This window comes from Bradysia coprophila, unplaced genomic scaffold, assembly GCF_014529535.1.
Source record: "Bradysia coprophila strain Holo2 unplaced genomic scaffold, BU_Bcop_v1 contig_138, whole genome shotgun sequence".
NCBI lineage: Eukaryota > Metazoa > Arthropoda > Insecta > Diptera > Sciaridae > Bradysia > Bradysia coprophila.
In genome coordinates, this window is record NW_023503409.1 from 10,912,837 (window position 1) to 10,935,799 (window position 22,963).

A 22,963-nucleotide genomic window follows, 5' to 3' on the forward strand; every position below is an offset into this window, starting at 1 on the left:
ATGACATTTTTGTTGCGGTGGCTTTGACCAGATTTAACGGCACACGATCTAGACCGGTTGACTTCTTGTTTGGCAGCTCATTGATAATTGTAACAACAGTTTCTGCATCGACTTCCTTGAAAGACCAGTTATTATTAGCATATAAAGGATACATACCGTCAATATCATTGAGTTCATAACCGTGAATTGAAATGATTGAGGTAGCAAGATGTTCACTAGCAGAGCAAAAGTGTTCATTCACTTTTGCAGTGCCCGCCTAAGTAAGTAAGTAAGTAAGCTCTGGTTCAGTATCTGAAAGTAATTTCGGATTTTATGAGACAGATCTTTAATTCTCTCTCGATTAAATGTAGTGACGTAGACAGATTACCATAAAACGATAGAAGGATTGCAGCAGACAACAGTGAAAAAACTTCTTTCTTTTTTTTTAATGAACAAACAGTAACTTTATTGCAATCGGATTTATTTTTATATTGAGGATGTCCCCAATTAAGTACATTCTACAAAACAACAAAATAAAATTAAATTTTTTTTCTTCTTAAAATTCAATAAACAGAACAAAAAAAGAGGATAGAGATTTAAAGGCTCCACAATTCCATTAAATATATTAATTTTTGTATTTATAAGATCGTTACGTTTCCTATCGACTAATAAATAGAATTTTTTCTTGTTTTAAAATTTTCATTTTTTTCTCTCTCTCTCTGTTTATCACACAAATTTATTTAGTAAATATGACGATTTTCAATTATAGATCTCTAACGTTTTGATATAATTTCCACTATGTGTTCCTAATGTATATCTTTCCCTCCAAATTCAATTTCCTTCTTTCACATCACAATCATGATTGCTAAAAATTGAGAATTGAGCTAAAAATTGTCGCTAAATTTTTAACCTAAAGTAACGCTAGTCTGATGATTGATTTGAGATATGTTATGGTGAGGCGATGCAGCTGCAGTATTCAATAGACCGATGCGTTGCTTCTGCTTCCGCTGTTCGGTCATTTGATCCTGCAGTTCCATTAGCTGTTGCGTTAAATTAGCAACGGCAATGTGTGTCATTTCCAGGTGAGATTGCAAACTTCTCAATTCAATCTGCTCTTCGCTGCCATCGGTAGCGGCCAAAGACATAGCCCGCAAGCGCGGAAACCAATCCAATATGGTCGCTTTTACCATTGCATGAACGTAGCTTTCGGGTCCGGTAAATTCGGTGGGATCCTTCACTTTTACCAGCACGATGAAGTACAGATAGTGCCACATATTGTGTTCGCATTTGATGTGCTCCTCGAAGCTGACCGTTTTGTTGTCGAATGCCGAACGATTAAGGCCGCAGATGAAGCAGGTGTTCTTCAGAATCAATTCCTTTTGCTGCTTTTCACTTCTCAGATCGGCGAACGTGTCGATGATGACACCGAAAATGAGATTCAACACGATGATAATCACAATGAAAAAGAATAGCAGATCGTAGATGACACGAGCGACGAACAGGCTCTCCTAATAAGTGCCAAGAGACAAATTAATTGTTGAAGCGGAAGCGGAGCGAACAACAAAAAGAAGGACTCACCGTACTGCTGGGTGCTCGCAATATATCTCCAATGCCACCACCATTACGCAACCCTTGATTTAACGTCGTCAAAATGCACATTACCAACGAATCGCAAGCCCGTTCCTTTCGATCACCCCCAGACTGCATTGAAGCTATAATTTGCTTTGGATCGACACATTGATCTGAATCGGGGTTGTGTGTCATGTGACTGGTTGTCGTAGGCGCTTCTATGCATAAAATATAAGAAATGAAAGTGAGACCAATCTATCGTCCGTTTCATTTGTCGTCCATCTCATGTACCTTCTTCACTACTGTCATCATCGACAGATACGAGGAAGTCGTCCTTGAAGAAAATGTATCCGATGATCGAGAACAGATAGACCAAAATGAGTGCCAGCACAGCCGTTAAAATGATCGATCTTCCGTTACGCGTTACCGAACGAATGACATTCAATAGAGTCTCTTCGCGGTAGACAACGTCGAACAACTGCAATGTGAAATGAATTGTTAACAGCGTAATGTGACCGACAGACAGTCATAAGTTGAGACAATCTACTTACTAAAACCGAGTAAAAGAACGGATGGACCAATATGCCAGACAGGCAGAACATCATGTAAAAGAAGTGGTACAGCAGCTGTGTGTCACAGATTATTTTCAGAAAATGTTTCTCCAACGTCCCGTGATTTCCCATCAGACTGACGATATGGACACCTTTCAGCAGCACGGTCACCGAACCAAGAAGCCATAACGTCGGTTCGGGACCAAACGAAAAGATGAACCGCAGTATGATTGACGCGACCAGAGTTCTAATGCCTGACTCGCGAGGCATAGTAGCTACGATAGCCATAGATATCAGCATGATGGCCCAAATCAACCAGGACATGTGAGAATTGAGTTCTGTTTGCGGCGAAAAAATTGTCAATTCGTCAGTCAAGCTAGTACTTGGTCAAGTGTTTCTTTACTACCTGGTACGGCACTGTCAAAGGGATAAAAGAAGGCGACGATGCAGTTGATCAGGACGACACTGTTAAACAGTATGTTACTCCACAAAGACATGTAGCTGCTGACCCAAAACAGAGCCGGTTGACCTGAAAGTAGTAAGAGCGTGGGACGTTTATATAGTTGTCTACCACGACAAGACATCATGGTTCACGTACCACGAAGTTTCTTTTGCCATTTCATTTCGTTGAACATCGCGTCCGTTCGATCGAAAAAGTCAGCGACCTTTGAACCTTGATCGTCACGTTCAGCGGTGTTGAGAATCTTGACCTTTGTATCGTGCGTTAAATACTCACAAATTTCTGGTATTGGAAAGACGATTTGCTCCAAAGTCCGGTCATTACGAACGATCTACGGACAGAAAGGAACAGTAACAACCATGAGATCAATGTTAAACATTTCCGCAACATACCTCGATCTGGGCAGTATGAGTGGCATAATACAGCAACGCCTGATTGGTTTTAGCATCGTTGTTGGCGGTATTTTCCGGTGATTTCAATAATGCTGCCAATTCCTTGTTGTGCTGCGCTAACTGATGACTTAAAATGTAGATGTTATGGCCGACTTCTTTGGGAGACACTCCAGCATCGTCATCATCGTTGTCCTGGTTGAATTCATCATTGAAATGATCTTCCAACACCTCTTCCTGATGATACGCTCGACACGCAACGTCGATCAATTGTCTCGGATTCATGTTGTACAAAATGCGTTCGGCATTTTCATTGTCGCCGCGACTTTCCATTATGGCCAACAGTAGCTTGGACGCATTGTTTTTGAGCTCCAACACCAAGTCCATCCGGTTTCGTCCCAACGGATTGATGTCGTTTAAGATTAGCGCTGTGATGATATCCAAACCGTTCGATTCGTGGGTGGCGATGCAATTCTGATTTTCGTGACATGGACCTTGACAGTATTCGGTCAACGTTTCCAGTGTCTGATTGATCAATGCCACATTGTTCTCGTTGATGTACAGACCCAGCAGACCCAAACCGCCGGTGGTCGATCCACAGATACAATCCAAGAACATCAACGTTTCCGATACTAGATTGTGGTTGGTCTTGTTGTTCTGGTGTCTCAGCAGATTCTGCAAATCGGGATTGTGATTCTCGCACAACAGTTGCAGGAATCGGAGGATGGGCTGCATAACCAACACTTTGCTGGACAGTTTGTTTCGATCGTCCTTGTCTTTGTGCTTCTCCAGTTTTTCGGCCAACATGTCCTCCAAGGCGCTGCCAATATTCGTCATCGACGTATCTTCACCCGGTGACAGACTTCGAGCACTGGCGTATGCACGGGCTGTTGATAAGCCGGCGTTGTTGAGCTCTTCGCGAAGTTCTTCGGTTATGACAATGCCGTTCGTTTTAGCTGCAAGAACAAAGTCAATTGGTTACAGATTCTCGGTCGATGGAATTCACAATCACAAACTTACAGCCATGCTTTCTGGATATCTTATCGTAGTCCTTCAGGTCCTGTTTACTCTCATGGGCCTTGGCCGCAATGTCACTGGTGTTGACACTCACCGTTGATTTGATTTCCTGTTGCGAGTCCTTCATTTTGTCGTAGAACACCTTGAAAAAGGCTTGGCTCAAATCGAGAGTCAGAAATTTGCAGCACATTCCCTTCTGAATGATTGGATTGCCGCCCTCCAACAGCGCTATACCCAATTCCACAGCCTCAACGAAAATCGACGGCGAACCAACCGATTTGATGACCAGTTCGACCACCAAATCAGATGCTCCTTCCTTGTCCAAATGACTTTGGACTTCGTGCAACGTACGACCGGCTCGCATTAAATATTTCGCTCCTGGTCCGTGTGTGACAGGACCAACGTGCGTAATTTTGTGGACTAGTTCGCCATTTTCACCGTTGGTCTTCGGAATGAACCCCTTACCGAAGTAGCGGTTAAGCAGCGTATTCCTCAAACAGTCTCCTTTGTCACCATACTCGATATCCATTGCCATCATTTCACGCAACGTTCGCAGTACCTTCACGCACAACTTCTCTTCTTTCTCTTCGAGCAGTTTTTCCGTGTGTTTGATCAGACGACGAATGAAACCGCCGCTTTCACACCGTTTCCGAGACTCGGTTCCGATGGGGAACAGCAATTCAGACCGATACAGGATATCCACAAGCAGTGACAGTTCAGCCTCCACCAACGGTTTCAGTTGATCTTCCAGCAGCGACACGATATCTTGCAAACCTTCAATGATACTTCGGTCCAATCGCATCAGCTGTGACTGGGAGCGTTCGACTTTCGGTTGTTTTGAGGCTAACAACCATTTGCTGGTTTGACGTGACAACAGGGCCGACTTGTTGAACATCATCAGCACTTGATTTTGTAGTTCGGCTGGGAATGCGATGCCACGGTTTCTTGCTATGTCGGATAGGGTTCGAATGCAATTTTCGACGTTGAATTTCTGGGCCGGCGTCAACCATTTGCATTTGGATACTTTATAAGCCGCCTGAAGCAGTTGCACGAAGATAATTTGACGGGCCTGGTAACAAAAACAAAATATTTTTCAAGTTCGACTGCATGCGAGTGCGTGTTCGCGTTAGACAAGTGAAACCATTACCTGAAGTGCTGTACATTGATCTGAGAACGGACTGTTGAAAAATGTGCTCAAGATGTTCATAACTTCGTTCACAACGTAATTTTCCAACAAGGTGTTCGTGCCATCTGCTCCGCCCGTTTGGACAACTGTATTGATGTCGGCCAAAAACGATTTTTCGAACAGAGTCCACATGTGATGCGACGAGTAGATTTCCTTCATTTCCACTTCTGTGTCTATGTAGCAGTGATTCAGGAAATCGACATACGCTTCCTTCACCTCCACACAACAGTGCGGATGCGAAATCATCGTGACAATGTCATCCAAGGCCAGCAAACTGTTGCACTTGATTTCGGTGTAAACGTTTTTGCCCATCGTACAGCAGGCCAGCAATTTCACCAATTCGACGTGGTATTTGAGCGGACTGGCATCGGCCAATTCACCCAGGCGATAACGTCGCATCATTTCGGTGAAATGGTTCAGCGATGACTTGTCATTGTAAAAGACCAGCACATCTTCACCGGCATTGATCAGCTCTTGCATGACCATGTCCTGACATTTTCGGATGAATTGATTCTCGGCTTTGACAATGGTTTGCAGGAACTTCAAATATTCCACATGCCGGCCGTGAATTTCGATACAATGAACAAAGTGCTGGACCACCTTGTCGTTTACTTCGTTACAGAGTGTCAAATTGTCTTTGAATATGCTGCAAACGGTCTCCGCTTCCAGAATCTGCGAAAATTAGAAGAAAAATGAAAACCGCCAAGGTCCGAACATCGTCACTTTCTTACACCGGGATTTAGAAACAGGTCCAACTGATTGTGCAGCAACACTTGATTCTGTTGGTTACCCAGGCAAAAGTTTTGCAAAAATTCGTGAGCCAAACTCATCAGTTCTTTCATTTGAACGTCTTCTTTTTCATCATATGGCACCTGCAGCAGATCCAAAACAACGGTATGAACGCCCACGTTGCGTAGTAAACGTTGTTCATGCTTCCTCGGTTTAATTAAATCCGGACTGGGAGCTGCAAATGTCAAGAGTTTTGGTCTTAGATTAAGTCCAGTCACACCTTAACACACATTGCGAACCTGGTATGACACAAAGCCGATTCATTCTGATCAGAATCTCTTTGATTATCGTATACTCGTTGCTTTGCTCCTTCTTCTTCACCGGTTTCTCGACGTCAACCAACTCCTTCTGTTTACGTTCACCATCTTCCTCTTCATAAGCATTGCCCGCTGTTTCTTTCTCCTTTTTTGGTTTTTTCCCTGTAACGCCGACGTCTTCATGCGCCTTCGACTTGTACACCCACAGCTCCGACTTTTCCACACTCTGCCGTAACACATCCAGATCCGATTTGATTTGCTTGTACGATTCGACGTCGCTATCCGAGACTAACAACTGAACTTGACGGAACGCGTGCAGTACTTCCTGCCGTTGACTGAAATGTCTGAACAGCAAATGCAAAGCTCCGGACACCAGAGGCGGATAGTCGTGCATTATTAGATGTAATAAAACTCGGAGAAAGGTGCGACCACCTTGACCATCCAAGTCCAGATTCGACGATTGCTCGTTGCACCCGAATATTCCTTCCGCCTGACTACTTATCGATTCCAAATCAATGTTACGCTGACGAAGATGGACAGAATCAGCGGTAGCCTCGGTTTCGTCAAATTCTCGTTTGAATATTGACAGCAGGCAGCTGATGCGATAGTCTAGCCGTACGTCTAGAATGAACTAAACAAAGAACAAAATTAGGCTAACTGGTCGGTGAAAGAGTTGACTTAGGAAAATTGGTACGGACTTGAAGTATTTCGATGATCTTCAGCTTTGTATCCATCACCAGAGGATATTCTTTCATCAGTTGGGTGACGGATTTTCTCTGTTGCACAGATATGGACGGCGAAACGATTGCTGTTCCGACTGGTCCGAGAGTAAGGGATGTCATAACGGCACCCATATCACCGATTGATCGCAGTACACCTCCTTCAGCTAAAATACGAATGCAAATTGTTGTTACAAATTTGCAATAACGAAATTGGAATTGGATCGATTTCCTTGCATTTAAAGGACTCAAAAACTGGGGTGTTAGGTTCACGATCTACGAAAAATCATTAGGAGGAAGAGGGCGAAGAAGAAAAAAAAACTCAATCACAAACAACGCAAACCATTCTCATTGTACTTACGATTTGATTCCTCATTTCCAACATTTTCGTCACCAGAATCCGACACTGAAGTTGTGTCAGTAGCGGCTTGTAATTTTAATTCATTGATAAGTTAAACGGTTTGTCGTAAATAGAATTTCGGAGAAAGTACAGGAGAGTCTCTTAAAATTTAATATTTCGACTAATCAGACAAGAGACTAATGAAACGGATCGGCCACTAGAGATGGGCATGTAATCAAATTGATGAAGTAGGTTGATACAACAGTTTCGAACCGTTGAAATCTGAGAATCTGTTTGGTTCTCTTGGTTCTCTATTTTAGCATTAAACACTCACTTTACACTCACGCCCTTTCATTCAAATTCACTTACAACCGAATGTAGATTTTTTGAAATAATTTTTGAATTTTCTTTTACTTACAATCAATGTGACCAGTTGGCAGTCCAACCATAGCATCCGTTTCCGATACACAATCCAATATACTAAGTAAGGTTTTTGTTAAACGCAATAGATCGCTAAAGCTATAGAAGCCAAAATATATTAAATCGCGTGCCAGCTTTACAACCTAGAAATTTGGTGGTGTCATAGAAGTTGTGATTTTAAAAATAATAAAACAAAAATTGTTTGCCAGCACTAAAAGAAAGGTTGGTGTGTGTGATGGTTGCTTTTTTTCCTCATTTGGATTATTTGTACAAATTTAACTCGAAAAATGGTTGTGTTGGACATTTAATTGAGCAGATGTGGTGAGATCGTATTTGCTTGCGTGCTAAAGTTATTGAAATGCGTGAGGCGGACCTACACTTGTACTCTTTGCGTCGTCGTCGATTTAATTTTCGGGAACAAGAATTTGGGAATTAAGTCACCAAAAATTCTCGAAAGTTTTAGGACGTTAGTGAAAGTAGAGGGCATAATTACCCGTCAAAGACGGAAAGCATATCAGCAATTTTACCATCAAATCTTTTACTTCATTTGTACTGAACATGCTTTGTACGACCTCATGAGTCAGAGATTATCGTTTATTTCTGAAGCTGTTACCGACGACAGATCGGCTGTTTCAATCTATCAGCTATCCATGATGCTACTAAAAATTTTATTGACATCTTGAGAGGTTTTTGTGAACTCAAAAAAAGTAATCAAAAGAAGGGGGTGTTTCATAGGGCGTATCGAATTTTGCAAATTTTAAGGACCGCGATAGCCTGTGTACGGAAAACGTATATCATCGAAAACTGTGTCCGGGCATGTGGTTGATGGATCCAATGGAGCCATGGAAGAAGTCCCCCCGGGCGACTTTAAGTTTCCGAAGGTCATAATTCGGAAAGTTGATAGTATTTTTGAAAACAATGTTCTAGCGGAATGTAGAGCTTTGAAAACTACAAAACTACCGAAGAAACCGATGGTCCAAAAGGTGTCACTGCCAAGATTGCCTAACATCGAAAATGTGACCTTTTGGTTTTTGACTTATATTTCCTGAGAGACAAATGATTTTGTTTAGCCTGTGGTATGAGATGGTAGAGGAGGTCGAGCACTACCAGTACACTAGGCATGTCCCGATCGGATATACTCTTGAAATCACTTTTATAACATTTGTGAATGGAATTTTTAAGAGTGGCCACGTCGCCCACGAAGCAAGTGCAGACACTGCAACCGGTACTGGTGAGTCGAGGGCACCTTGGCCAGTAAGTATGCATAATATTCCATGACAGTAGCTGAACTCTTTCACAAAATATTTGTTATTTCGATGTGGCACATGAATTGAAAAACTATACTACGAACTTCAATTTTTCGTAAATATATCGAAAAATATGTATAATCTAAACGAAATCGACTTCTTACTACTATTCGTGGGTGAAATAACCAATTAAATCGATTATTTCTCGTTTTTCTCATAAATTCAATTTATTCAGATTTTGTAGTACAAAGTGTGCCACATCGAAATCACAGATATTTTGTGAAAAAGTTCAGCTACTGTCGTGGAGTATTATGCATACTTACTGGCCAAGGTGTCCTCGACTCAACAGCACCGGTTGCAGTGTCTGCACTTGCTTCGTGGGCGACGTGGCCACTCTTAAAAATTCCAATTAAAAAGGTTAAAAAAGTGATTTCAAGTGTATAATGGATCGGGACATGCCTAGTGTACTGGAAGTGCTCGACCTCCTCTACCACCTCATACCACAGGCTAAAAAAAATCATTTGTCTCTCAGGAAATATAAGTCAAAAACCAAAAGGTCACATTTTCGATGTTAGGCAATCTTGGCAATGGCAACTTTTGGACCATAGGTTTCTTCGGTAGATTTGTAGAGTTTTCAAAGCTCTACATCCCGCTAGAACATTGTTTTCAAAAATACTCTCAACTTTCCGAATTATGACCATCGGAAACTTAAAGCCGCCCGGAGGACTTCTTCCATGGCTACATCGGATTCATCAACCACATGCCCGGACACAGTTTACGATGATCTACGTTTTCCGCACACAGGCTATCGCGGTCCTTAAAATTTGCAAAATTCGATACGCCCTAGCGTTTCAGCAAAGCCTTAGGACTAGTTTGTGAAAAGAAATCTCTCACCGATTTGATGAACTGAAAACGGCACATCTTCCTCAATCAACTGTCGTACTTTTCAATTATTAGCAATTCAAAACAAGCCAAAAAAAATTAACCAAACATTTAGTCACACCCCTTCAACAAGCGAGACCTACCTCAAAAGTTAATTTATTTTGATCCTGATCAGCGAACAGCCACATTTTCGACGCAACATTGCACAGGTAATTTTCCACGAATACAATTGTCGTATTGAAGCGAGCGCGAACCGCTTCCTTGTTGCAATCCGGCTGCTTTTTCGAATCATAACTGCAAGGTAGAATGGGACTAAATAACTGCGTTAGCGGATCTTACAGAGGTCTTACTCGTAAATTGACATTTTTGACGGTATCTCCGACCATAAGCGTGCATATTTCACTGGGGTTACCGGTTCCTGTGGATCTCGATCGACATGAAGATGTAACATAAGGCGACAAAATGATGCACGAAGATCGTACGGCATCATATCATCTGACATGCATCTGAAAGGGGAAACAAACGAATGAAATCGAGAGGATGCGACCAAAGTTTGGTCTTGGAACTAACTTCAAAATCAGCTGAATATCCAAATGTGGCGACAGATTATTCAGGGCCAAGTACTGTCGATTCAAACACATGTTCGAAAACAAATTTAATTGGTGGCGGTAATATTCAACGATAGCAACGTCTTCCTGTCTACCCTGCTTTGCACCTCGTGCCAATTCGCTCATTAATTTCGATTTCTGTGTAAAATTGACCGGTCAAGAAAACCAAACTCTGATGGAAGCGGAATATTTCGTTTCACTTACCAGTCCCTGATTCCAGGACAGTTTCACTTCGAATTTCTTGTCCTTGTTTTCGCCTAACAGTCCGACTCTTTCGTTATCTTCGCCATCGAATGCGTCCAAAAACAGCAGATCCTCTTCCCACAACTCTGTTGGTTTCGATTCCGTGATGTGAGTTTCAATCAAAATGTCGGTGTTCTTTCGGCTTAAGACACTTTTGCATATTAGCTCCTGAGTCACGGCGATTGCTTTTTTGTTGGACACACACAGATCGGACAAATAGTCCAAGAATCGTGACTCCCAGTTCTCCATATTCTTCCGTACCAATCCGACAAACGTTTCGATTTCAGCGGCGGTTATGTGTTTTTCCAGCAATTTTCGATTGTTGTGCAGCAGTGCCGTAATGGTGTCTTCGGCCAGAATGTCGTAGCCGATTTGCTTCTGCATCAGTCCGAAATATTTGGCAATGTACTCCTGATTCTTTCGGTAGTCTTGCTGACTCAACCGCAGGATGCGATAACATAATCGAAAAACGTATTTGTACGGCGCATTCTTCGGATCGTTCAGCTCGCTTAGACGAAGAAATGGGGTCATCTTCGACGTTTCATAGAATGGGTTCTGCGTAAGAATTGCGACAGTCGTTAGATATCGTCAGATCAAAAACATGAAAATTTAAGCTCAACCTACCTGTAACACGATGAACAGCTGCTTTAAAATGGCCTGTTCACGCAACAGTTTCTGACGATCACGGTTCGGATTGTTTATGCTCAATTCGAGCGCTTCACTTTTATTCTGTTCATTCTCCAGACCTGCTATGAAGTAGACAATGTCCTGCAGCAACGAAATCAGTGCACGTCGCTCATTATGTGTAATCTGCCCATCCGACAATCGTTCATTCATAGCCTCGAGTACTTTACAAGCGTCATTGGCAAAATCCAGATCTCTCACTTCAACCGGTGAAACAGGAATCAGTGCAAATGCTTCCTTATCCTCTTTTATGGTGGAACAACCAACCTAGAATCATAAACCCTGTCAATGTCTTTGCAGCTGTGACATTCAACGGACTTTTCAAATTACCTTCGACATCACCGGCTTATCATCGTCAATGTCAATAGGAACGGTTGTGGAATGAACCCAAGTGCCTGACCGCAAATGCATTAGCCGAACGTAGCTGGACTGGGGAACTAAACTATCGCCTCTCGTCATCGTGGTCGCATCCAATTCAAACACCGACGATAAATCGTTGGAATGTTTTACCGACACTAAACGATACGCCTCTCCCTTCGAATAATCCTTTAAATCGGCATCGGCCTCAGCTGCCAAATAATAACCGGTGGCCAGATGTTTGAAACGGTACAAAGAATTCCAATGGCCGGCACCGCCTCGACACGGATCTTGTTGGACGACTTCTATTTCCCATAAGGCTTTGCTACTAGTTGCAGCTGTCGCACTGGTCCGGCCAGTTGTACGTAAAAAGACATGCTGCACTTGCTTATACGAGTCCATTGTAAGGAATTTTTCCTGTTCGGCATGGAACAATCGAACTACATCGCCACCCTTCAGTATTTCATCTTGATTTTCTCGGTGCTCCATAAACAGCGTGATCTTCCATGATGTGGACGAATTTAAGACATTCACCTCCTTACAGCCAGGATTGTCGAGCAGTTCGTAATTGGCTGCAACGTGCAAATTCTGTTGGTCGGCATTGACTGGATTCAAAATGACTTTGTCGCCAACAACTACATTATCACCGGTCGCTCTGAGCTTATAAAATGGCATTATGTAAAACCATGATCCTTCGTTTCCATTGGCGTCGAGGTAAACTCGCATGGCATTCTTTTCGAGAAGTGACGGCAGTCGTTTGTTTACAGTTAAATATTTGTTGGACTTGAGATGGAGCAATTGGACAACCGAACCATATTGAACGGAATTACCGAGAAGTTTTTTATTTTCGGAATCGTTTTGTTTCTTCTCGATTTCGGCGGCATGCTGTTTGATTGGAAAAGCAACTGTGTAACGAGCGTACAATTCGAGTCAATCAATTTTATTTTGCTACTCACATGCAGCCGTTTAAGTAGATTCGTATCTGTGTTTGAGCTGGCACTTTGCTTGGCTGCTTTCCAAAATTGCTTTTGAGCAGAGTATCGGTTCATCGGACATACCTTGATGAGACAGTCTAAACAAACGAATGAAAAATGTTTTCCGTTTACTGTCGAGCGGGGACTCGAAACATCATTCCGAACAAACCTCGAAATTTTTTTGGCGGATTGCTTAAGTCACCAGCATCGGGGCACACAACTGTACGATCGTCCACCAATCTAATTTTGAACGAAAATGTTAGTCAAAAATTCGACTCCATTTCGACAAATCCAATTACCCCAATGTGCTAAGGAATCCGCAGACGCTGCCCTCCGCATAAATGGACACGACATCGCCAAGGTGTAAGAAGCTCGCCGAGCCCATTTTGTTTTCATTCATCTTTTTCATAATGTTCATTTGATTAATTTAATTGTTTTTCTAAATTGACTAAAAGTATGTTGGGTGTCTGGTGATCGAGAAATTTTGGGTAAAATTTTCAGTATTTGTGTTGGACGCACAAATTTGTAGCGTTTGAATTAGCAAAGGTCAGCCTTATCGCTTTCTATTCGTAAAAAAAACGTAATCTGTTGTCGACGGCGATGACGAAAATAATCGATGCTCAAATCGAGGCTATAACAAATGAAGTAAAAGATTTTGAAGATACGGCTAATATGTTTGAAAGCGATAGGACTGAGCTTTGATGATCGCTATGATTATCGGATGTGCTTGGAAATTACTTTTAGAGGAATCACCACTTGGCTAAATTGTAGCCTACATTTCTGCGTATTTTATTATTTGATCGGCGATATCTTTAAGAGTGATATCGCCAAAACTTCAGGTGATTTTTTTAACTTTGGAAACCAGCGGTCTCCGATTTTAATGAGTGATAGCTCGTTGGATTCGTCTTTCAATTCTAGGAAACACGTGTCTTTCACTTTTTCTTTAAAAAAATTGTTTTCTTTGAAAAGCGCTTAATAGTGAAGACATGTCAGAGGGTACCGAAAACAGTTTTTCGGCAATAACTCAAGAAAAAATTATTTTAAATTGTTGAAATGTTGTACGATTGTCGGCCTTGAAAAGACTTACAGGTGGAGTATACGCACCGCTTGGTGCTAGTTGATCCACTAGAGTTATGACTAGAAATATAGTGAATGTTCGGAGAGTCCGCCTTTTCTGCAGCTTCGATGTACCACGGAGCTGAGTATGGGGTGTTGTAGCTGGCCTCACCCACTATCGTTCCACATATAAATGAACCCAGTACTTTTGGGCTGCAAGCCTACAGAAGTCTTGAAAAAAAAGTTGGTGCCAAAATGTAGATTTTTTCCTTCTGTCTGAGGGCCCAACTGCCAGAACAGCGTCTGGAACGGTTCTACGTGAGTAATTTTGTATCGTCTACTATTCCCTTACCGTATACGCTTCACTTTGACTCGAATATAGGTCGTTACAACATATCCAGTGTTAGTAATTCTTGTGAAAAATTATTAAATTTTTCTCCGAGGATTTTAGTCAAATAAAGTGTTAGCGTATAGCAAATGACCTCAGGAGTCCGGAACAGTAATTAGTTTTACAATTGGACCAATATTTGCTACGCGACAGGAGTTTGGAAAAACGATACGATCAAGTGGGAGCAAACGGTTTTCCAAACTCCTGTCACGTAGCAAAAATTGGTCCAATTGAAAAACTAATTACTGTTCCGTAGTCCTGAGGTCATTTGCTATACGCTAACACTTTATTTGACTAAAATCCTCCGAGAAAACTTTAATGATTTTTCTCTTGATATTACTAATGGTGGATCTGATATATTCGCGACATAGCGAAGCGTTTTTCTATTGATAAGGTGAAAGAATAGTAGACAATAAAAAATGATTGCCGTAGTACCGTTTCAGATGCTCTTCTGGCAGTTGGGCCCTCAGAAAGAAGGAAAAAATCTACATTTTGGCACCAACTTTTTTTCTAACACTTCTGTAGGCTTGCAGCCCAAAAGTACTGGGTTCATTTATATGTGCAACGATAGTGGGTGAGGCCAGCTACAACACCCCAGACTCAGTTCCGTGGTACATCGAAGCTGCAGAGAAGGCGGACTCTCCGAACATTCACAATATTTCATTATTTCTAGTCATAACTCTAGTGGATCAACTAGCACTAAGCGGTGCGTATACTCTACCTGTAGGTCTTTTCAAGGCCGACAATCGTACAACATAAAAACCATTTAAAATAATTTTTTCTTGAGTTATTGCCGAAAAACTGTTTTCGGTACCCTCTGGCATGTCTTCACTTTTGAGCGCTTTTCACAGAAAACAAATTTTTTTAAGAAAAAGTGAAAGACACGTGTTTCCTAGAATTGAAAGACGAATCCAACGAGCTATCACTCATTAAAATCGGAGACCGCTTGTTTCCCAATCATCTGAAGATTTGGCGATATCACTCTTAAAAAGAAAAAGTTTTTCAAAAATGTGGAACCATTATTTTCTGTAAAAGTATGTTAGCTTTAAATGAAAAATATTTTTTTAGCTATAGTTATATGTGCTCCGAGAAAATCGTGCAGATTATGCAAATTTGGGTAATCTGCACGATTTTCTCGGTGCACATAAAGCCTATGGCTAAAAAAATATTTTTCATTTAAAGCTAACATACTTTTACAGAAAATAATGGTTCCACATTTTTGAAAAACTTTTTCTTTTTAAAGATATCGCCGATCAAATAATAAAAAACGCAGAAATGTAGGCTACAATTTAGCCAAGTGGTGATTCCACTTAAGTGAAAAATGTGTTTGTCTGAACAACTTTCAGTAAAGAAAAGACATCATCACGATCTCAGTACTCTTGTATTGCCTTTGTATTGTGAGGGCACCTATTTTGTGAACTTCAATGTTTTTGCATTTTGACGAGGTAAACATTGCTACGAACGACTAAATATAATTACTGGCAACAAGGCTAAGACTACAGGTCATCGAATTCGTCGGAGACATTAAAGTTATCGTTGCTCAATAATCATGGCACAATAAATCGAATAAAATGATCTCAATTATTAACTTCTATCGACTCAAATCATTTTCAAAACATCAATTTAGACGCTACGAACCAATTATAGTTCGTTTGAGCAACGCAAATGTATTAGAGGATATTGAGGAATCATTTTCAATTCATTCGAAGTTCAAATACAAATTTAAATCGATTAGTCAATCAAATAAATGAATCGATTTGTGTTCTATGGCTGAAATGTTGGGGAGCTGTTATGTGGTATAGCTAAGAAATTCTGAAAAAATAACGGCCTAAGCACTTCAGCGGAACCTTTCGATTTTGATGTACTTTGAAAGGTATTCTCTAGGATTGGCGTTTTCATAAAATTCAGTTGCTTTCAGAGTAACCTACTTTGTAAGCTTAAATCTTCGGTAAGTCAAGAAATGAGAAGTGGGTTGGGTAAGGCGAAAAGTATGGGATTTACATTCGTAATCTCAAGACAATGTTCGCGGAATTGTAACACTCTTTCATACATTTCTTTTCATGACCCATGCACCCTGCTGCATGCAATGTCCACCCAGTGATTTATCATCTTTGGGATTGAGACCAATTACACCGACCAACTTCATCTTTAAATGGAAGGAGAGGGGCTCTGAACGCAGTAGAGTGTCTTTTTCGAGGTCTTTGTGTTGAGTATATAAGAGAATAGTTGAAAGCAACCCCAGACGGATCTGGATTGACTTTTAAAAGATTTCACCTTCACCACCTGAGGGTGTTATCAGTATGTTGCTAAAATGTACTTTAGCTTTACTGGCTGAACGGATAATATACAATGATTGACAACAATATAGGCTATTGATTGATTCAGATGTTAAAACTGGTTTCAACCTGAAAAGATCAAGCGGGAAAATTCGGCCAAGAATTCGGCTAACAATACCAAACCAAAACAATGACAAAATAACGACAACAACGAAATTCGATAAGAATCGGGCACTTAAACTCAAATCGTTTCATGCTTCTACAACTATCTGTAATTGTAAATTAATTTGTCAATTCGAAATTGGAGTAATAAATTGATTAGCGTTCATTATGTGTATCGATATAGCGATAATATTGAACGAGTTCTTTTCAATGGACCCCAATTAATAACATCGAGAGATCAATCTATCCCAATTTTTTTGCCTTCTAAACCTATCAGTATTTATGCGGAAGAGTGAAAATTATTTTATCCCTGAAGGCGCGTACATCCGAAAGTATTCACAGAAGTGAACAGAATATTTGAGAAGAACGGAAAGTCTTAGGAAAGTGTGCGAATAATTAGTGACCGGGATCAAGTAGTTATTTATGTTATGTGTCTTGGACGACTGATTTTAGGCAATTTCGTGGGTTGTAGCTCCACATCAGTTCAGACAACCATTTGCTGAAAGAACATTAAATACGGTGACTTTTGCAGTGATTTTGAATTTCGACTTTCACCGGACAGTTGTTCATGGAAATGAAACTATCTGTTCCTCATTTTCCTTCTAATAACAATTGTTTAGGGAAGGTCGTGTCTAGAAGAGGATATCAATTTTGAACTGGTAATGCAGATCTCCGAGAATTTCAATACTTTCCAATAAAATTCATCTCTAACTCACGAATTACTCAAAATAGTTTCAGAATCTTGGTTCAAGAGCATTTAATCCCGCAAGAGTAGTCGGGCAATGTTCATGGCTCTGAAATCTTACAAGTGTTCCTCTGGGAAAGAACACCAGAATAAGGTACACAACAGTAAGTAACTTCAGTCTGTGCTATCTGTGTAAATGTAAATAATATTTAAGTCGAGTAATAATCAAAATAATCGAGATACAAACTGACATCATGAAAACTCGAAAGATATTTCAACACTCGAGTACGACTTTTCCGTATTTTCCTAGATAAATTGCACAAGCCAAGAAATAACTTTTGATTTTTACACGACGTCGATTTGCGTCAAATTTTATTTTGTAAAAATATCTACTTGTTTGCTGAAAAATCCAATTCCCTGCAACGGCATTTCACCTAAAGCCGTGGCTTAGGCTGATCCACTGCTATGAGACTGAGTTTCGTAATCACTTTTCCTGTGCCTTTTGTTTTTCCTACTTAGAACATGGCGTGTCACTAATTTCCTCACATTTGTTTATTTAGCCTTTCAGAAACGGCATGCGTATAGCGATTAAAACTGTCTCTTCTTCGGTTTAATGTACATTGCCTAGGGTTGATCAAAAATGTGTGAACGATTCTTCACACAAAAATGTATGGAGGAACAAAAAACTTGATTCTCACTTTGCTCACTTTCTACCAACTTTGCTAAGAGAACCAATGCACTTCAAGCAAAAGTGATCATAGTCGACAGCTGTAGTTTAGTCGATAAGGGATTTGTCCTATGGAAACGTTTACCGAGCGGATTGGGCAAATCGAGTTATTGGAAATTGTTGGTGGCATCGAAAAAATGGGTTCTAGAAGAAGAGACAAAATTTTCGGCTGCTCTCGGCTCCGCCTCGCCTCTTTAAAGTTCAAGTTCGCGGAAAAATTTTTCAGGCCAAAATAAACTTTGGACTTTTCATTTGAGCTATCACAAGGTATTCTACATGCCGGAGAAATCACTCGACAAAGTCACCTCTGCACTTGAACTTTAAAGAGGCGAGGCGGAGCCGAGAGCGGCCGAAAATTTTGTCTCTTCTTCTAGAACCTATTTTTTCGATGCCCCCAACAATTTCCAATCACTCGATTTGCCCAATCCGGATGGTAAACGTTCTGTCCTTACCGACTCGACTACTGTCAAATAGAGTATGAAATGGTTTTTTTTATAAAACAGTTGTTTCAGTGTCAATACCAATCATACTGGTATTTAGAGTACCAGTCATGCTTGAAGTGCGTTGAGAGAACGCATCGCTTATTTTTGTCATTGTCGTCGATAACAGATGACTATAGATCCACAAAGAACACAAAATATTTACAGATAAAAATAAAAATTAAAAAACAAAAACGAAAAACCGAAAATCAAAATCAAATGATTATAAAAATAAAAACAAAATAAAAACAAAAGATAACATACCATCAACTCAAAATTAAACATTGTTGTGAAGCTGTTTGACGAAGTTGTAAACGTTTGTGGTAAAAGCAATGTAACACGGTATTACAACTTAGTAAGTTATGTTGTTAGGAGGTGGTGTTGTAATTAGTTTTGTACTTGTAGGTCTGAGAGTTAAGTGTGTAAAATGTGCAGCAATTAATAGCAATTCAAAACAGAGGGCAAGAAAACAACACACAAAAAAACTTTAAAAAAACAAAACGAAAATCAATAGAAAAGTTTCATTTCGTTTTTATAACGACGAACGAAATCTTTTTCCAACTTTAAAGCGAAACGAATACTTCTAGCGAAAAACACTCAATTCACTTGCTGTGAAAAACATTATCATTAAGGCAGCCGAACAGCATGCAAACTCAACTCTTATCACTATCGGTTAATTGTTATTTTTCCACTTGCGATCAATGACATTTTTTTTCCTACTTTCGTAAATTCAAATATGGATTCTAATTAGAATTAAAATTGGAAATTAGAAAAAAACAGAAATTTCTCATTCGAATTTATGCAAACTAAAAATCAACTCTTCCAGTTATTATCACTATTTTCTTAGACAACAACACTGTTACGACAGGCAATTTATTTACACTTCTGGATCACGAAAGAAGAAAAAAAAATTCGATGCAAATTCTATTTCAACGAATCTTATGTACACACATCACATGAATTCAATTAATTAGTTTTTTTTCGCCGCATTTTATTCCCGAATTTGTTAGATGTATAAAATTAGCTAAGCGATTCGATTATTTATCACGATTAAATTAATGAATCGGCAAAGTAAACACAGCGCACAGATTTCAGAGTTACACGTAAAGTATCGAACAGTCCGAAAAGAATAAATTCGATTTTAATGTTAGAAAGCAACAAGAAAAGGTACGATGATACGAATGCAAACACAGGCGTGACAGAACAACTTCATCTGTTTTCCATGTGGTTGGCATGACTGGCTGTCTTGACAACCTGTAACTATCTTTAATACAATTAGATTTGGTGGCAAAAATATGAAAATTGTTTGAAAATGGTTAACAGAAACGAGAAACAATTAATCATTTCCGATAGAACTCGATTTCGTTAGCATTTAATTAATATTACAGTGTAAGCAGTAATGGTGGTGGTTGTGGTGGTATAGTGAGAAAGATAAAAAGGGTTTCCTTTCATATTGGCAATGGGATTCCAATTGGATTCATTCCAATTTCCTTCTATGATTAGACGGACAAATTAAGGGCATTATGTATGTATCCTCAGCCCGTTGCCAAATTGTAACGCTAAAAAAGCCTCTGATTTTTTTTTCAGTTTCACCATGAGCAGATTGAACACAAGTTGCACAAATAGGTTTGATCCGAAAATCTGAGCATGATTTCGGAACTATGGATGATTCTGCAAACATGCATGACTCTAAATTCGATTCATTCGATTGTACATGCAAATAAAAGGGACAACAACTCGAGAAAAATCTGAAAATTCCTTCATTTTCGGCCCTGACGCACTTCGTTCGTAGTAGTTTGGTAGAAAGAATTTGTAATCATGCAGATTTACCTCTCGGAGCGCAAATGTTACTGTATGTACGTAATAAGGAAGGGATGGATCGATTTTTTTATCTCGTTTCTTGTTCCGAAAATAAAATCGAATAAAATATAGAACCTATAGAACCTTCCCACTCAATTAGTTAAATGTGGTTTAACGAAGAAAATTGTTGCTAATCGCTGATTGTAACATAATAGTTATTTATACAGCCGAGTGATAAATGCTTTTTTAGGCACTACATGTGTAGATTGTCACTCGAGGCCGTAGGCCGAGTGTGACAATACATATCGTGTGCCTAAAAAAAACATTTATCATCGAGTTGTATACAACATTTTCCGCAATAAAGGCAACGGAAAGTCCTACTTTTCGTCACTTGTTGCGAAAAAGTAAATATTGTTTTTCAAATATAGAATCACCAGAGCAAAAAAATTTATTGTTGGTTGTGAAAAATGTATTTCGATGTGATTTAATTCACCGAAATAATGAAATATTTAAGATGGCCAATGTAATCAACCAATAACTTAGTTGTTTGGCGTGATGTGATGGTTGCAAAAGAGATGCCCAGTAGTAAGAAAATGTAGGCGGTAGTCTTAAAAAATTGGCGGAAACGCTTTAGTTTGAATGTGTGGACATTTCAGATAAAATAAATTAGTTCCAAAGGAACCACTTTTAAAAAGCTTTCTATTAACGCCATTAGTTAAAGGATATATATTTTCGATCCAAGGTTTTATCTCAGCAGGTGACATTTGTACTGTCATATTCCTTCAGTAAGGTAAAATCGAAAAAATTTCTGGGATCCTTAATGGGATCTTGTTGGGAATCCATCTAGAGCCTAATAAAGTACTTCGCACTCGATGTCATAAATAACTATAACACATTTGCACCTTGCACGTGATGATGTAGAATATACCACCATATTAAAATCGAGGAGGAAACCACTCTTTTTTATTGATGTGATCAACATGATTAACATGATTAACCAGTGATTAACATGATGATGAATTGGTGATTTACCAGCATTTGACCGGGGGAATCGTCGCAAAACTACAAATAAACGTGAAATATAGCGGTTAATCAATGTTAATCACCGATTAACCGTTTGGATTCACAAATTTTATGTATCTGATTAACAGATTAACTGATTAATCATGTTAATCACAAAATAGAGGTTTTTCCCCTCGATTAAAATCGATAATGTAGACGAATTCGATTCCGGTATCCTCTTCAGCTTTTATCTTTTCGCGTCTTAAGCTCGATTAGTCGAACAAAAACGCTTTGAAATTTTAAATTTAATTTTTATTAAATGTCGTCGTTTCATACATTGGTTTAATAATATATTTGATTTTCTATTTTGTTTTTTTTTTTTTATTGTATAATAGATATTGCGAACACTCTATGTTCGAATTTGTATTTAATTTAGAATTCTCTTCTTCTGTCTAAGTTATAGTTTATATATATAAGTGTTTTTAAGACTCTTCTTTAGCTATACACAAAGTAAACAACGGTATATATTCATTTTGGTTTTGGTTGTTGTTTAAATATAATAATTGTTACTCCTAATTAGAGATTTTCCTCTTCGGTTTGCTTGGTTTCTTACTGCATCTGTTCATTTTATGTTTACACAAATATATTTTAAAATTAAAATTGATTGAAACTCTTCAAAAATTATCGTCTATCTAACTTATACTCTACTAGAAATATTTATTTTAATTCTTTTTCTTCCAAAGGTTTTTTAAGCCTCACTTTTATTACATAAATAGTTCACATGGTTCATCCAAGTTTGAATACAGTTTGATTTTAAATCACGACTATAAATTTAGTTAAGAAAATTGGTTTTGTCCATACTCTTTTTACATAAGACTAAGTTCTCGATGACTAAAAAAAATAATTTTCACATTCACTTTCCATTATATTTTGCTACGATTTTCAATTTAATTTTCTTTAATTCCAAAAAATTTTTACTTTTCACTAAATTGTTTTCATTATGACCTAAGGTTTGTAGTTTTATTAATAGTTCGAATAATTTGAATTTAATTTTTGGTTTTGTTTATTAACGTTTTATTTTTTGGCAGTTGGTGATACATCCACACATTGGCCTAGAACTTTCCATCCATAATATTCATGTTAAAAACGTCCTCTTCTGTAACACACTCTCAATCGCAGCGTATTTTCAGCGAAATATTTTTCTGGTCTCAGTCAAGCTCAAACATACACTTTTTCGATTCGATTTTTCGTTCATTTCATAAGCCTTTTTCGATTAACCTTTTTCAAACGGCATGGGTCTCCCATTACAACAATAAAACCTGCTACCTGTGTTGGTTTAAAAAGTATTTCAGAGTGATTGATACACAATCTTTTACTTCCTTTGTTCAACATAAATTTTGCTATAAATTCAACATTCGCGGAGGTCACCGCTTATGTCGTTCCTTTCGACAACAGATGACTATGTGAAAGGTTTATTCTTTTGATTATAAAATTCGAAAAATGTGAATGTCGCACTATCAAGTGCAGACGAAATGAACATCAGATCGAAAAGTGTTCGTGTTGGCTGGATAGTCTCAATGTCGATGTCACTTTCATTTTTATCAATTTGTTCCTTAAGACGAATTTAGAAAATTCAACAAAATAGTTTGCTGAAAATAGGTCCTGCTCTGCTTTCCAGTAACAAATCTGCATTATTCCTCATGCAAAACGGTTCAAT

The 22,963-nt window shown here is 39.1% G+C and overlaps 1 protein-coding gene across 1 annotated transcript; it reads right to left on the bottom strand.

Moving 5' to 3' along the window:
• Positions 1-417: 417 nt before the first annotated feature.
• Positions 418-19,278, bottom strand: LOC119073232 (inositol 1,4,5-trisphosphate receptor). The gene is made up of 23 exons (XM_037178544.1): positions 18,709-19,278; positions 12,971-13,071; positions 12,841-12,911; positions 12,654-12,769; positions 11,671-12,582; positions 11,281-11,607; positions 10,618-11,211; positions 10,376-10,551; positions 10,156-10,311; positions 9,949-10,099; positions 7,675-7,819; positions 6,896-7,083; positions 6,180-6,828; positions 5,883-6,115; positions 5,113-5,823; positions 3,969-5,034; positions 2,952-3,904; positions 2,698-2,890; positions 2,506-2,628; positions 2,100-2,437; positions 1,840-2,026; positions 1,558-1,766; positions 418-1,487 (listed from the first exon to the last, which is right to left on the bottom strand). The coding sequence occupies exons 1-23, from the start codon at positions 18,727-18,729 to the stop codon at positions 885-887; spliced, it is 8,223 nt and encodes a 2,740-aa protein (XP_037034439.1). The 5' UTR covers positions 18,730-19,278; the 3' UTR covers positions 418-884.
• Positions 19,279-22,963: the final 3,685 nt, after the last annotated feature.